General features: G+C 44.1%; 1 protein-coding gene across 11 annotated transcripts in view; it reads left to right on the top strand.

Moving 5' to 3' along the window:
- The window catches only part of EXOC2 (exocyst complex component 2), a 127337-nt gene that overhangs the window by 55704 nt on the left and 57395 nt on the right, over positions 1–14238 (top strand). For 10 of the 11 annotated variants that reach the window (XM_025264723.3, XM_025264719.3, XM_025264726.3 and 7 more), the window contains 2 exons: positions 10932–11057; positions 13721–13845. In XM_025264723.3, coding sequence (XP_025120508.1) covers positions 10932–11057; positions 13721–13845 — 251 coding nt within the window. The remainder of the gene's footprint in view (positions 1–10931; positions 11058–13720; positions 13846–14238) is intronic. The other variant, XM_006077084.4, reaches the window with a different exon arrangement.

The raw sequence follows: 14238 nt of genomic DNA, 5'->3' as shown, positions 1-14238 counted from the left end.
AGCAGTTTCCGGCAGGAATCCCTCAGAAGAAATGGAGTGGCCATCATGGTCAACAAGAGTCCAAAATGCAGTACTTGGATGCAATCTCAAAAACGACAGAATGATCTCTGTTCGTTTCCAAGGCAAACCATTCAATATCACAGTAATCCAAGTCTATGCCCCAACCAGTAACGCTGAAGAAGCTGAAGTTGAACGGTTCTATGAAGACCTACAAGACCTTTTAGAACTAACACCCAAAAAAGATGTCCTTTTCATTATAGGGGACTGGAATGCAAAAGTAGGAAGTCAAGAAACACCTGGGGTAACAGGCAAATTTGGCCTTGGAATACGGAGTGAAGCAGGGCAAAGACTAATAGAGTTTTGCCAAGAAAATGCACTGGTCATAACAAACACCCTCTTCCAACAACAGAAGAGAAGACTCTATACATGGACATCACCAGATGGTCAACAACGAAATCAGATTGATTATATTCTTTGCAGCCAAAGATGGAGAAGCTCTATACTGTCAGCAAAAACAAGACCAGGAGCTGACTGTGGCTCAGACCATGAACTCCTTATTACCAAATTCAGACTGAAATTGAAGAAAGTAGGGAAAACCACTAGACCATTCAGGTATGACCTAAATCAAATCCCTTATGATTATACAGCGGAAGTGAGAAATAGATTTAAGGGCCTAGATCTGATAGATAGAGTGCCTGATGAACTATGGAATGAGGTTCGTGACATTGTACAGGAGACAGGGATCAAGACCATTCCCATAGAAAAGAAAGGCAAAAAAGCAAAATGGCTGTCTGGGGAGGTCTTACAAATAGCTGTGAAAAGAAGAGAAGCCAAAAGCAAAGGAGAAAAGGAAAGATATAAACATCTGAATGCAGAGTTCCAAAGAATGGCAAGAAGAGATAAGAAAGCCTTCTTCAGCAATCAATGCAAAGAAATAGAGGAAAACAACAGAATGGGAAAGACTAGAGATCTCTTCAAGAAAATCAGAGATACCAAAGGAACATTTCATGCAAAGTTGAGCTCAATAAAGGACAGAAATGGTATGGACCTAACAGAAGCAGAAAATATTAAGAAGAGATGGCAAGAATACACAGAAGAACTGTACAAAAAAGATCTTCACGACTCAGATAATCACGATGGTGTGATCACTGACCTAGAGCCAGACATCCTGGAATGTGAAGTCAAGCGGACCTTAGAAAGCATCACTACGAACAAAGCTAGTGGAGGTGATGGAATTCCAGTTGAGCTATTCCAAATCCTGAAAGATGATGCTGTGAAAGTGCTGCACTCAATATGCCAGCAAATTTGGAAAACTCAGCAGTGGCCACAGGACTGGAAAAGGTCAGTTTTCATTCCAATCCCAAAGAAAGGCAATGCCAAAGAATGCTCAAACTACCGCACAATTGCACTCATCTCACACGCTAGTAAAGTAATGCTCAAAATTCTCCAAGCCAGGCTTCAGCAATACTTGAACTGTGAACTTCCTGATGTTCAAGCTGGTTTTAGAAAAGGCAGAGGAACCAGAGATCAAATTGCCAACATCTGCTTGGATCATGGAAAAAGCAAGAGAGTTCCAGAAAACCATCTATTTCTGCTTTATTGACTATGCCAAAGCCTTTGACTGTGTGGATCACAATAAACTGTGGAAAATTCTGAAAGAGATGGGAATACCAGACCACCTGATCTGCCTCTTGAGAAATTTGTGTGCAGATCAGGAAGCAACAGTTAGAACTGGACATGGAACAACAGACTGGTCCCAAATAGGAAAAGGAGTTCATCAAGGCTGATATTGTCACCCTGTTTATTTAACTTATATGCAGAGTACATCATGAGAAATGCTGGACTGGAAGAAACACAAGCTGGAATCAAGATTGCCGGGAGAAATATCAATAACCTCAGATACGCAGATGACACCACCCTTTTGGCAGAAAGTAAAGAGGAACTCAAAAGCCTCTTGATGAAAGTGAAAGTGGAGACTGAAAAAGTTGGCTTAAAGCTCAACATTCAGAAAACAAAGATCATGGCATCTGGTCCCACCACTTCATGGGAAATAGATGGGGAAACAGTGTCAGACTTTATTTTTCTGGGCTCCAAAATCACTGCAGATGGTGACTGCAGCCATGAAATTAAAAGACGCTTACTCCTTGGAAGGAAAGTTATGACCAACCTAGACAGCATATTCAAAAGCAGAGACATTACTTTGCCAACAAAGGTCCGTCTAGTCAAGGCTATGGTTTTTCCTGTGGTCATGTATGGATGTGAGAGTTGGACTGTGAAGAAGGCTGAGCACTGAAGAATTGATGCTTTTGAACTGTGGTGTTGAAGAAGACTCTTGAGAGTCCCTTGGACTGCAAGGAGATCCAACCAGTCCATTCTGAAGGAGATGAGCCCTGGGATTTCTTTGGAGGGAATGATGCTGAAGCTGAAACTCCAGTACTTTGGCCACCTCATGTGAAGAGTTGATTCATTGGAAAATACCCTGATGCTGGGAGGGATTGGGGGCAGGAGGAGAAGGGGACGACAGAGGATGAGATGGCTGGATGGCATCACTGACTCGATGGACGTGAGTCTCAGTGAACTCCGGGAGTTGGTGATGGACAGGGAGGCCTGGCGTGCTGCGATTCATGGGGTCGCAAAGAGTCGGACACGACTGAGCGACTGATCTGATCTGATCTGATCTGAGCTCTTGAAGTACATAGATACTGTAACTTTTTAATCGATGGTCAGTGCAAAGGCAGATGATGGCAGTGCAGAGGCGTCACGCAGATGGAGACAGAACTTGTATCTCTTACAAGAATTAGCCATTGGTGACATAGCGTCCACTGTGGCCAGCTGGCCCCTAGATGCTTTCCTGGTTGTCGTCATCAGTGTGTCTGTCCCTGGACACGTTAGCTCTGTACTGTGCTCCTGTCTGCTGTGTGCAGGTATGTAATGATGTAGTGAAGGCATGTGTGTATGGTTCAGTTCAGTTCAGTCGCTCAGTCGTGGCCAACTCTTTGCAACCCCACGAACCGCAGCACTCCAGGCCTCTCTGTCCATCACCAGCTCCAGGAGTCCACCCAGACCCATGTCCATTGTGTCTGTGATGCCATCCAGCCATCTCACCCTCTGTCGTCCCCTTCTCCTCCTGCCTTCAATCTTTCCCAGCATCAGGGTCTTTTCAAATGAGTCAGCTCTCCGCATCAGGTGGCCAAAGTATTGGAGTTTCAGCTTCAACATCAGTCCCTCCAATGAACACCCAGGACTAATCTCCTTTAGGATGGACTGGTTGGACCTCCTTGCAGTCCAAGGGACTCTCAAGAGTCTTCTCCAACACCACAGTTCAAAAGCATCAGTTCTTCAGCGCTCAGCTTTCTTTATAGTCCAACTCTCACATCCATACATGACTGCTGGAAAAACCATTGCCTTGACTAGACGGACCTTTGTTGGCATAGTAGTGTCTCTGATCTGTAATATGCTGTCTAGGTTGGTCATAACTTTTCTTCCAAGGAGCAAGCGTCTTTTAATTTCATGGCTGCAGTCACCATCCACAGTGATTTTGGAGCCCAGAAAAATAAAGTCAGCCACTGTTGCCACTGTTTCCCCATCTATTTCCCATGAAGTGATTGGACCAGATGCCATGATCTTAGTTTTCTGAATGTTGACCTTTAAGCCACCTTCTTCAGTGTCCTCTTTCACTTTCATCAAGAGGCTCTTTAGTTCTTCTTCACTTTCTGCCATAAGGGTGGTGTCATCTCCATATCTGAGGTTATTGTGTTTGTAGATGGATGTTTATATAAAATATTGGCTTTAGTTATAAGTTTGCTGGGAATAACTATAGTTTTTGTTGTTGTTGTTGTTGTTGTTGTTAATTCACAACCAGTTGTTCTGATGGAATCCCGGTTTACAGATATCCTAGTTATGTGTAACAGAAATGAGGTCAGTACGGGGCAGGATTCCTAAGTATCATTTGGACTTTCTGTTGGCATCCTCTCATAATTACAACTTTGTGGGTCTGGTAGAAACCTGGGAAACTGTCTGGTTCAGACATGACTTGGGTCCACATTTTGCATATGAGGGAACTGCCTCTGAGGAGCTGCATGACTGCTCAGCTTCTCTGAGTCGGGCACACAGTTCCACGGACCTCTCTGTTCTGTTGCTGAAGCTAATGTTCCATCAGATGGGTTTCTGGACACAATGAGCTAATGGCATGGTGGTGGCAGTGTCCGCGTCTCTTCCAGCATTTCTCACTTCTTGTGAAGCTTCTTCACTTTCATTCAGGTCCTCTCAGGAACCTGTTTTCAAAACGAAGGCTTGTTGGGTTCTGAATCTAAAGAATGGATTGTGAGTTCTGTTGTGACATCTGCACTTGGACTTGAACACCAAAGAAGAGAAATTGATTCACCCACCCCAGGCAGAAGGGTTACGGCCTGAGACAGTGTTTGTGATGTGAAACTACAGTTTTAAAAGGTAGAGTGTAAATACTTCAGACAGGAGAAGATGTCTTTGTAAGTAAAGCTGGTTTTTATGCATTAATTTAAGGAAACTGATATAATTTTTTAAAAGTTTTACATTGTGGTTTGTGTTAAAAATGCCAATTGTATTTGTCTTGTGGTCTTCAAGAAAAGCTCATGAGCAGAGATGGTGGCAGATTTTCCGAGCCAGGGAGACCTGGCGTGCTGCAGTCCGTCGGGTTGCAGAGTCAGACATGACCGGGCTGAGCCAAGTCCTCCGTAAAAGCCGTTGTTTTCCTAGGACAGGTTGTTTGCATATGAAGCTTTGTCCGCAGAGGTAGGTCCCAGGGTGCTATTCTTGTGGACACTCCAGCAGCACCTTCTCTGGATGCCAGTCTTATGGTCATAGCACAGACCAGCCTGAGTGGTGCCTGATGGTGCACACCAGGACTCAGACAGGCGGTGACCGCGGGCGGCCCCTCAGCACGGCCAGCTGGGCACCCGGGAGCACGTCGCTGCTCCTCGTGGCCTGCCTCTGTAGCCCACATGATATCTTTTGGCTTTTCTAAGGGGAGACAAAGATGGGGAAAGAGCAAGAATAAAGATCGGCATTAAAGAATTCATCTTTAAAGCGTAAATGCCTGTGGACGAATCTGTTTTCTTCCAGCCTGGGCTAGTTAACTGTTTGGCTTCTCTTCTGAAACTTTTACTGCCTTATAAGAAGTGTCGTTTGTCCCTTAAAATTCCTATGAAATAGGGCCAAAATGAGACTAAATCTCCAGGTTTCCTGTCAGGAAAAGCCTTTGGTTTAACCCCCTACCGACATTCTCAAACAGGATTTTTAAAGGTAGCCTTCAAAGGCATTTTTTCCATTGTTCTGAAAACAAGTTTAAGTCTTAAAATACATGCTGACTCTATCTAGCAACTCCAGGGAGCATCAGTCTGCTGCGTCATTAGGACTTCCCAGCGACGTGGTGGGGCAGAGGTGGACCAGCTCTTCTAGAGTAGTAGAAGCAGGGGCTTCTTGTGCACAGTCACACGGCAGGAAGAAGGACTCTTCTGGGTGGCTCAGGTTCTCTTTGGAAATGTAGACTGATACCGGAAAGGTTTGATCTGAACCATCACAGTATGGATCTGTTATAAAGGGAAAATATGAAGCATAGGCAGGCAAGCAAGCAATTGCTCAGTTGTGTCTGACTCTTTGCGATCCCATGGACTGTAGTCTACCAGGGTTCTCTGTCCATGGGATTTTCCCAGTCAAGAGTACTGGAGTGGGTTGCCATTTCCTTCTCAGGAGATTAAGCATAGAGGCTGTGCTAATTATCTCCTCTTTTAAATATTTCAGACATTGACCAGATTATTAAGCTAATTACTTGCTGAAATAAAAATGTTTGATCCAATTGTCTTAAAATATAAAAAGGCTGTATTTTTCAACTCAAGCTCATCAAAATACATGCATAAATTTTATTTCAAATTTATGTGCAGTTTTGTGAATTTATGCAGTATAACTAAACTGTATTTTTTCTTGATATTTAAAAAATACAGCTGGGACCTTTATCTAGACAATCAGTGGGGTTACTAAATTTAATTCCAGTGTTTCCATAACGTAGGCTCAGGTGGCTCCTGGGCAGCTGGTTAGGTATAGCCTGCACTAGGAGACTTGGTACAGATTCCTCAAGTCTTCTGCAAAACTACAAAAACAGCTCTGTGCTTAAAAAGACAGTAAACGTCTTGTTATACGTATATTAGATACGTTAATAAAATAAGTTTTATTCTCAGTTTAGTTTAGTCGCTCAGTCATGTCCGACTCTTTGTGACCCCATGAATCGCACAGCACGCCAGGCCTCCCTGTCCATCACCAACTCCCGGAGTTCACTCAGACTCATGTCCATCGAGTCAGTGATGCCATCCAGCCATCTCATCCTCTGTCGTCCCCTTCTCCTCCTGCCCCCAATCCCTCCCAGCATCAGAGTCTTTTCCACTGAGTCAACTCTTTGCATGAGGTGGCCAAAGTACTGGAGTTTCAGCTTCAGCATCATTCCCTCCAAAGAAATCCCAGGGCTCATCTCCTTCAGAATGGACTGGTTGGATCTCCTTGCAGTCCAAGGGACTCTCAAGAGTCTTCTTCAACACCACAGTTCAAAAGCATCAATTCTTTCGGCGCTCAGCCTCCTTCACACTCCAACTCTCACATCCATACATGATCACAGGAAAAACCATAGCCTTGACTAGATGGACCTTTGTTGGCAAAGTAATGTCTCTGCTTTTGAATATGCTGTCTAGGTTGGTCATAACTTTCCTTCCAAGGAGTAAGCGTCTTTTAATTTCATGGCTGCAGTCTCCATCTGCAGTGATTTTGGAGCCCAGAAAAATAAAGTCTGACACTGTTTCCACTATTTCCCCATCTCTTTCCCATGAAGTGATGGGACCGGATGCCATGATCTTTGTTTTCTGAATGTTGAGCTTTAAGCCAACTTTTTCACTCTCCACTTTCACTTTCATCAAGAGGCTTTTGAGTTCCTCTTCACTTTCTGCCATAAGGGTGGTGTCATCTGCATATCTGAGGTTATTGATATTTCTCCCGGCAATCTTGATTCCAGCTTGTGTTTCTTCCAGTCCAGCATTTCTCGTGATGTACTCTGCATATAAGTTAAATAAACAGGGTGATAATATACAGCCTTGATGAACTCCTTTTCCTATTTGGGACCAGTCTGTTGTTCCATGTCCAGTTCTAACTGTTGCTTCCTGATCTGCACACAAATTTCTCAAGAGGCAGATCAGGTGGTCTGGTATTCCCATCTCTTTCAGAATTTTCCACAATTTATTGTGATCCACACAGTCAAAGGCTTTGGCATAGTCAATAAAGCAGAAATAGATGTTTTTCTGGAACTCTCTTGCTTTTTCCATGATCCAGCGGATGTTGGCAATTTGATCTCTGGTTCCTCTGCCTTTTCTAAAACCAGCTTGAACATCAGGAAGTTCACAGTTCAAGTATTGCTGAAGCCTGGCTTGGAGAATTTTGAGCATTAGTTTACTGGCATGTGCTGCTGCTGCTAAGTCGCTTCAGTTGTGTCAGACTCTGTGTGAGCCCAGAGACGGCAGCCCACCAGGCTCCCCCGTCCCTGGGATTCTCCAGGCAAGAACACTGGAGTGGGTTGCCATGTGAGATGAGTGCAATTGTGCAGTAGTTTGAGCATTCTTTGGGATTGGAATGAAAACTGACCTTTTCCAATCCTGTGGTCACTGCTGAGTTTTCCAAGTTTGCTGGCATATTGAGTGCAGCACTTTCACAGCATCATCTTTCAGGATTTGGAATAGCTCAACTGGAATTCCATCACCTCCACTAGCTTTGTTCATAGTGATGCTTTCTAAGGCCCGCTTGACTTCACATTCCAGGATGTCTGGCTCTAGGTCAGTGATCACACCATCGTGATTATCTGGGTCATGAAGCTCTTTTTGTACAGTTCTTCTGTGTATTCTTGCCACCTCTGGTTAACATCTCCTGCTTCTGTTAGGTCCATACCATTTCTGTCCTTTATCGAGCCCATCTTTGCATGAAATGTTCCCTTGGTATCTCTGATTTTCTTGAAGAGATCTCTAGTCTTTCCCATTCTGTTGTTTTCCTCTATTTCTTTGCATGGATCACTGAGGAAGGCTTTCTTATCTTTTCTTGCTATTCTTTTGAACTCTGCATTCAGATGTTTATATCTTTCCTTTTCTCCTTTGCTTTTGGCTTCTCTTCTTTTCACAGCTATTTGTAAGACCTCCCCAGACAGCCATTTTGCTTTTTTTTGCATTTCTTTTCCATGGGGATGGTCTTGATCCCTGTCTCCTGTACAATGTCACGAACCTCATTCCATAGTTCATCAGGCACTCTATCTATCAGATCTAGGCCCTTAAATCTATTTCTCACTTCTGCTGTATAATCATAAGGGATTTGATTTAGGTCATACCTGAATGGTCTAGTGGTTTTCCCTACTTTCTTCAATTTCAGTCTGAATTTGGTAATAAGGAGTTCATGGTCTGAGCCACAGTCAGCTCCTGGTCTTGTTTTTGCTGACGGTATAGAGCTTCTCCATCTTTGGCTGCAAAGAATATAATCAGTCTCATTTCGTTGTTGACCATCTGGTGGTGTCCATGTATAGAGTCTTCTCTTGTGTTGTTGGAAGAGGGTGTTTGCTATGACCAGCGCATTTTCTTCGCAAAACTCTGTATTAGTCTTTGCCCTGCTTCACTCCGTATTCCAAGGCCAAATTTGCCTGTTACCCCAGGTGTTTCTTGACTTCCTACTTTTGCATTCCAGTCCCCTATAATGAAAAGGACATCTTTTTTGGGTGTTAGTTCTGAAAGGTCTTGTAGGTCTTCATAGAACCGTTCAACTTCAGCTTCTTCAGCGTTACTGGTTGGGGCATAGACTTGGATTACTGTGATATTGAATGGTTTGCCTTGGAAACGAACAGAGATCATTCTGTCGTTTTTGAGATTGCATCCAAGTACTGCATTTCAGACTCTTTTGTTGACCATGATGGCTTCTCCATTTCTTCTGAGGGATTCCTGCCTGCAGTAGTAGATATAACGGTCATCTGAGTTAAATTCACCCATTCAAGTCCATTTTAGTTCACTGATTCCTAGAATGTCGACATTCACTCTTGCCATCTCTTGTTTGACCACTTCCAATTTGCCTTGATTCATGGACCTGACATTCCAGGTTCCTATGCAATATTGCTCTTTACAGCATTGGACCTTGCTTCTATCACCAGTCACATCCACAGCTGGGTATTGTTTTTGCTTTGGCTCCATCCCTTCATTCTTTCTGGAGTTATTTCTCCACTGATCTCCAGTATCATATTGGACCCCTACTGACCTGGGGAGTTCCTCTTTCAGTATCCTGTCATTTTGCCTTTTCATACATGGGGTTCATGGGGTTCTCAAGGCAGGAATACTGAAGTGGTTTGCCATTCCCTTCTCCAGTAGACCACATTCTGTCAGATCTCTCCAGCATGACCCACCCGTCTTGGGTTGCCCCATGGGCATGGCTTAGTTTCATTGAGTTAGACCAGGCTGTGGTCCTAGTGTGATTAGATTGACTAGTTTTCTGTGAGTATGGTTTCAATGTGTCTGCCCTGTGATGCCCTCTTGCAACACCTACCATCTTACTTGGGTTTCTCTTACCTTGGGCATGGGGTATCTCTTCACGGCTGCTCCAGCAAAGCGCAGCCGCTGCTCCTTACCTTGGACGAGGGGTATCTCCTCTCCGCGGCCCTTCCTGGCCTTCAACGTGGGATAGCTCCTCTAGGCCGTAAGTTTTATTTTAAAGTTGTTATAACGAGGATATATATTAGGAAGTTTCTAAAGTTTATTTTTTGGAGATTTAAAAAAATAGTTTCTCTCCTGAATGTTTTTCACATTGTTGATCACGGTGTTGATTTAAAGAGAAAAGGCAAGTCCCGGTGGGCAGTGCTGGTCGTGTTTCCCCCAACCCGAGTCCTGCGTGGCTGTGCCCTCCCTGCTCGCCCTTGCTTCAGTGGCTTTAGAAGAGGCAGTGCTTCCAGACTCTTGTAGTAGGATTTTATTTGCTTGCTTTGAGATTTGTAAGCCATAGAGGATATACAGAAGAAAGTCAATCCAGGAGAGAGGGATCAGAGAGCAGTGCCAGGTGTGACTGCAGTGGGGGTCTGGTCGTCCTTTCGCTTTTGTCCTTCTTCAGGAGGAGGTATGGAGATGACGTTCAGGGTGCTGTGAATCCCAGCACGGTGCGTCCCGTTAGAAATTGCTGCTGTTGCGGGTCAGCAGTGCAAGTTTATTTAAGCCCTTTTCGTACTAGATGCAGCTCAGCAGGGTTTTACACGATTGTACATTTGTTTCTTAATTTAATTTGAAAAGACAAAATTAGCTTCCAAATTAAAATGGAGACTAGTGATAAGCACACTGGCCCTTGAACATCTGACTTACTGTCGAAACAGTGTAGCGTTCACTCGCGGCCCTGTCAGTGACACGTCAGCTTCGGGGATGTTCATAGTGTGGGCTGGGAAGGACCCAGGCTGGGCAGCTGGCAGCGCGAAGAGAAATGGGAAGCCAGGTCCCACAGCCCAGAAACAGAAATCGTGGATTCAGAGGCTTAACGGGAGTGAGCAGAGCTTTCTGCTGCAAGTCTGCTCACTAGACCCTGTGCCTTCCTTTCCCAGCCAAGCTGCTTTTCAAAAAATGAATTTTCATCCTTGTTTTTATGTTTATGATCCCCCGCCTCTGTTTTGCCAGACATTGATTCTGAAATGATACCTAAGTTTTGTGTCTGTACTAAGCCAGAGTAACAGATTAATCCTCCAAATCTGTATGGTGGGAGTGACTTTTAAAAGTTATTTAGACAAAATATTTCTAGTTCTACTTCAGTTGATGTCTTATTTAAAAGATGGAAATTTAGAGCAAGGTCTAAATTTCAGTCCATTTAATTAACTAGTAATTTCCAGGAGTCCAAGGAAACACCGCCTCTCTTTTCAGGGCCCCCAGGCCTTCACAGCACCTCGCTGGACCTCGATGCAGAGGTGCGCGCCTCCACGCCCGGTCACCTCGGGCAGACGGCGTCGCTGAAGAGGGGCAGCAGCTTCCAGCCTGGTCGAGATGACGGTGCGTGTCTCCCTCCGCTTCTTTCATATTTGTGTTTGTGTAGCTGCCGTTTTTCTCCTGGAAAATTCCATAATTACTTGTGTTCCTGCTGCTGTTACCAGCCATCATGCTTTCTACTTGTTAAATAACAGCCCAGAAATTAAACTTAGCAAATCACAGTGTATTTTACATTGCACATAAAAGAAATGCCATTTGATTTTTTAAGAAACCGTTGGGCATAGGTCAGTGTTTCTCACGTTTCTGTGGTTGAATTTTTCAAAATATGCCACAGAAGAAATTCTCTGAGAACTTCTTCAGGATGAATGTTGCACAAAAGTTAATTTCTGTAGGCAGTACAGAAAAATAGTAGACAATTTTTTACCGAATTTTAAAATTTGGTTTGAAAAAGAGTTGCTCATTTAATATTAATCATAAATTGGTAATCGTCTTTCCTGGGGTAAGTAAGGCATCTCAGATTGTAATTGTTACATTTGTTCCTGAGGTTGACATTTATCTGTTGTTTGTTTTCATATGTGAGATATAAAACACATGGTCACAGTGCACTCATGTAATGGTTGATGCTCTCAGTCACTGGTGACTTATAACCTCAATAATCAATACAAGGAATGCAAATGAGGTAATAGAAACACGTCTTATTAATTTCAAATACCTCTGAAGGTTATTTCAAAGTATTTCATATTATTCTTTCAAGTATTGGAGTAGAGACTTATTAATAATATGAATGAATGTCCATCGTAAGCACAACTTAAAATCAGATGACTCTTGTGCTAAATGAAAGGTTCTCTCTGTAACTGTCAGTGTTCCCGCTTCCTACCCTGCTCGCACCAGACACTGGAGTAAATACCGGGAAGAACAGGGCTGCTTGCTTCTGTCCAGTGTGGAGCATGTAGCCCTGTGAGCAGAGGCCACCAGGGTCTGATCCACAGTCAGACTGCTGAGCGTCAGAGCACACCTCCTTCCCTGACGAGGGCGATGTGGTGTCTGTGAACCCTGTGTGCACCTCTCCCTGCTGCTCTATGCTCCCCTGCCGCCAGCCGACCCTCTAACAGGCTTAACTCAGAAGTGACACTTGAGGCTGACTGAATTATATCATCTCCATCTCCAGTCAATTCAGTTCAGTTCAGTCACTCAGTCGTGTCCAACTCTTTGTGACCCCATGGACTGCAGCGCACCAGGCTTCCCCTTCCATCACCAACTCCTGGAGCTTGCTCAAACTCATGTCCATCGAGTCTGTGATGCCATCCAATCATCTCATTCTCTCTCGTCCCGTTCTCCTCCCGCCTTCAATCTTTCCCAGCATCAGGCAGGGTCTTTTCCAATGAGTCAGTTCTTCACATCAGGTGGCCAAAGTATTGGAGTTTCAGCTTCAGCATCAGTCCTTCCAATGAATATTCAGGACTGATTTCCTTTAGGACGGACTGGTTGGATCTCCTTGCAGTCCAGGGGACTCTCAAGAGTCTTCAACATCACATCTTCAACATCACAGTTCAAAAGCATCAATTCTTCGGTGCTCAGCTTTCTTTATAGTCCAAATCTCACATCTGTACATGACTAGATGGACCTTTTTCAGTGAAGTAATGTCTCTGCTTTTTAATATGCTGTCTAGGTTGGTCATAGCTTTTCTTCCAAGGACCAAGCTTCCTTTTCATTTCATGGCTGCAATCACCATTTATTTTGGATCCCCCCAAAATAAAGTCTCTCACTGTTTCCATTGTTTCCCCATCTATTTGCCATGAAGTGATGGGACCAGATGCCATGATCTTAGTTTGCCATGATCCATGTCGAGTAGTTCAGATTTATCCTGCCTGGGTTTTGTCAGGCTTCTTGCATCTACTTTATCACATTCTGAAAGTTTTCATCAAATTTGGGAGATTCTGGGCAATCACTTTGTCAAACTTTCTGCTTCCTTTTCTGGACCCCAGTGGCATGTCTGTTGAGCCAGTGGGTTATCCATAGACTGCAGAGGTCTGATCCTCACCCATCTTTCCACTCTGCTTCATTATAGAGTTGATTACTCTGCCTTCAGCTTCTCTGATGTTTTATCTTCAGTGGCTAACCTAAACATTTCACATTGTTTTTTCATCTCTACAAGTTCCATTTAGTTCTTTTGAATTTCTTCCCTTTCTTTCCTCGTCATTTTCGTGTTTTCCTTTACTTGAACATTGTCCTTGTGGGTTAATTCCATCTCTGTCATTTACTCTTAACTAGTTACTCTTAACTAGTTTTCTCCCAGTTTTCTCGTTCTGATTCTCTTTCCCCTGCCTTCATCCTGGCTAGTCATGTTTTATTGTTTCTCAGACACTGGGAATGTTCAGTGTTGAGTGTCTGGGTTTTGTTGTCTCCCTTTAAAGAGTGTGAGACTTTATCAGTTACTTGCAAATAAGTGTGTTTCTTGCAAGGCCTGTGGTTAATTTGCCAGAGCAGTAGCCTTCCTTCTGGAGCCCCTGCTGAAAGGACTGGGCTGGTCAGGAGGACTGCTCCCTTCCTGCCTGTGGGGCTGCTGGACCCCTGCCCTCCCCCCTGCCCGGCTGTGAGGCTCCCTGGGCTCCTGACTGCACCACTGCCCTGCTGTGAAGTTAGCTGTGGGTGCAGCAGTTGTTCAAAGAGATTTTCACTCTTGATTCAAAAGTATATTAATACTGTTACCTTCTTTTCCCCTTTAGCGTGGAGATGCAAAACTCCCCATCGGGTGGCATTTGTTGAAAAATTGACCAAGCTTGTTTTAAGTCAGCTGCCCAACTTCTGGAAACTCTGGATTTCATATGTTAATGGAAGCCTTTTCAGCGAGGTATGTGTACAGATTTGACTCTAGATGTAGCTCAGTCATTGTGAGTTTCTAGTCTTAATCATTTTAGATTTTGAAGTGACTTTTTTAAAACCTCAGAAGCCCAGAGCCTCTATTGTCAGATATTTTAAGATGAGTTGAAAATTCTATTCAGCCCTAACACTAATAGCTGTGTGGCCTTGATCAAGTGCCCTCCCTGTTCTGGCCTCGGGCCCTCGACTGTAGAGAGAGAGTAGTGAGTGTCTCCCAGGAGGTGGGTGAGGGTCTGGGGAGGCGGCCACCCAGAGAACAAGACTCTGGGGTGAGGACAGTGCCAGTCTGGCCGTGATGTGGGTGAGACTGTTGTGCAGTTGACAGGAAGCAAATGACAAAACAAGGAGAAAATGCTTGCATCTT

This window comes from Bubalus bubalis, chromosome 2 (genome assembly GCF_019923935.1).
Source record: "Bubalus bubalis isolate 160015118507 breed Murrah chromosome 2, NDDB_SH_1, whole genome shotgun sequence".
Taxonomy (NCBI): domain Eukaryota; kingdom Metazoa; phylum Chordata; class Mammalia; order Artiodactyla; family Bovidae; genus Bubalus; species Bubalus bubalis.
The sequence above is the reverse complement of the archived record's forward strand: the minus strand, read 5'-3'. Positions and strand labels throughout refer to the sequence as shown.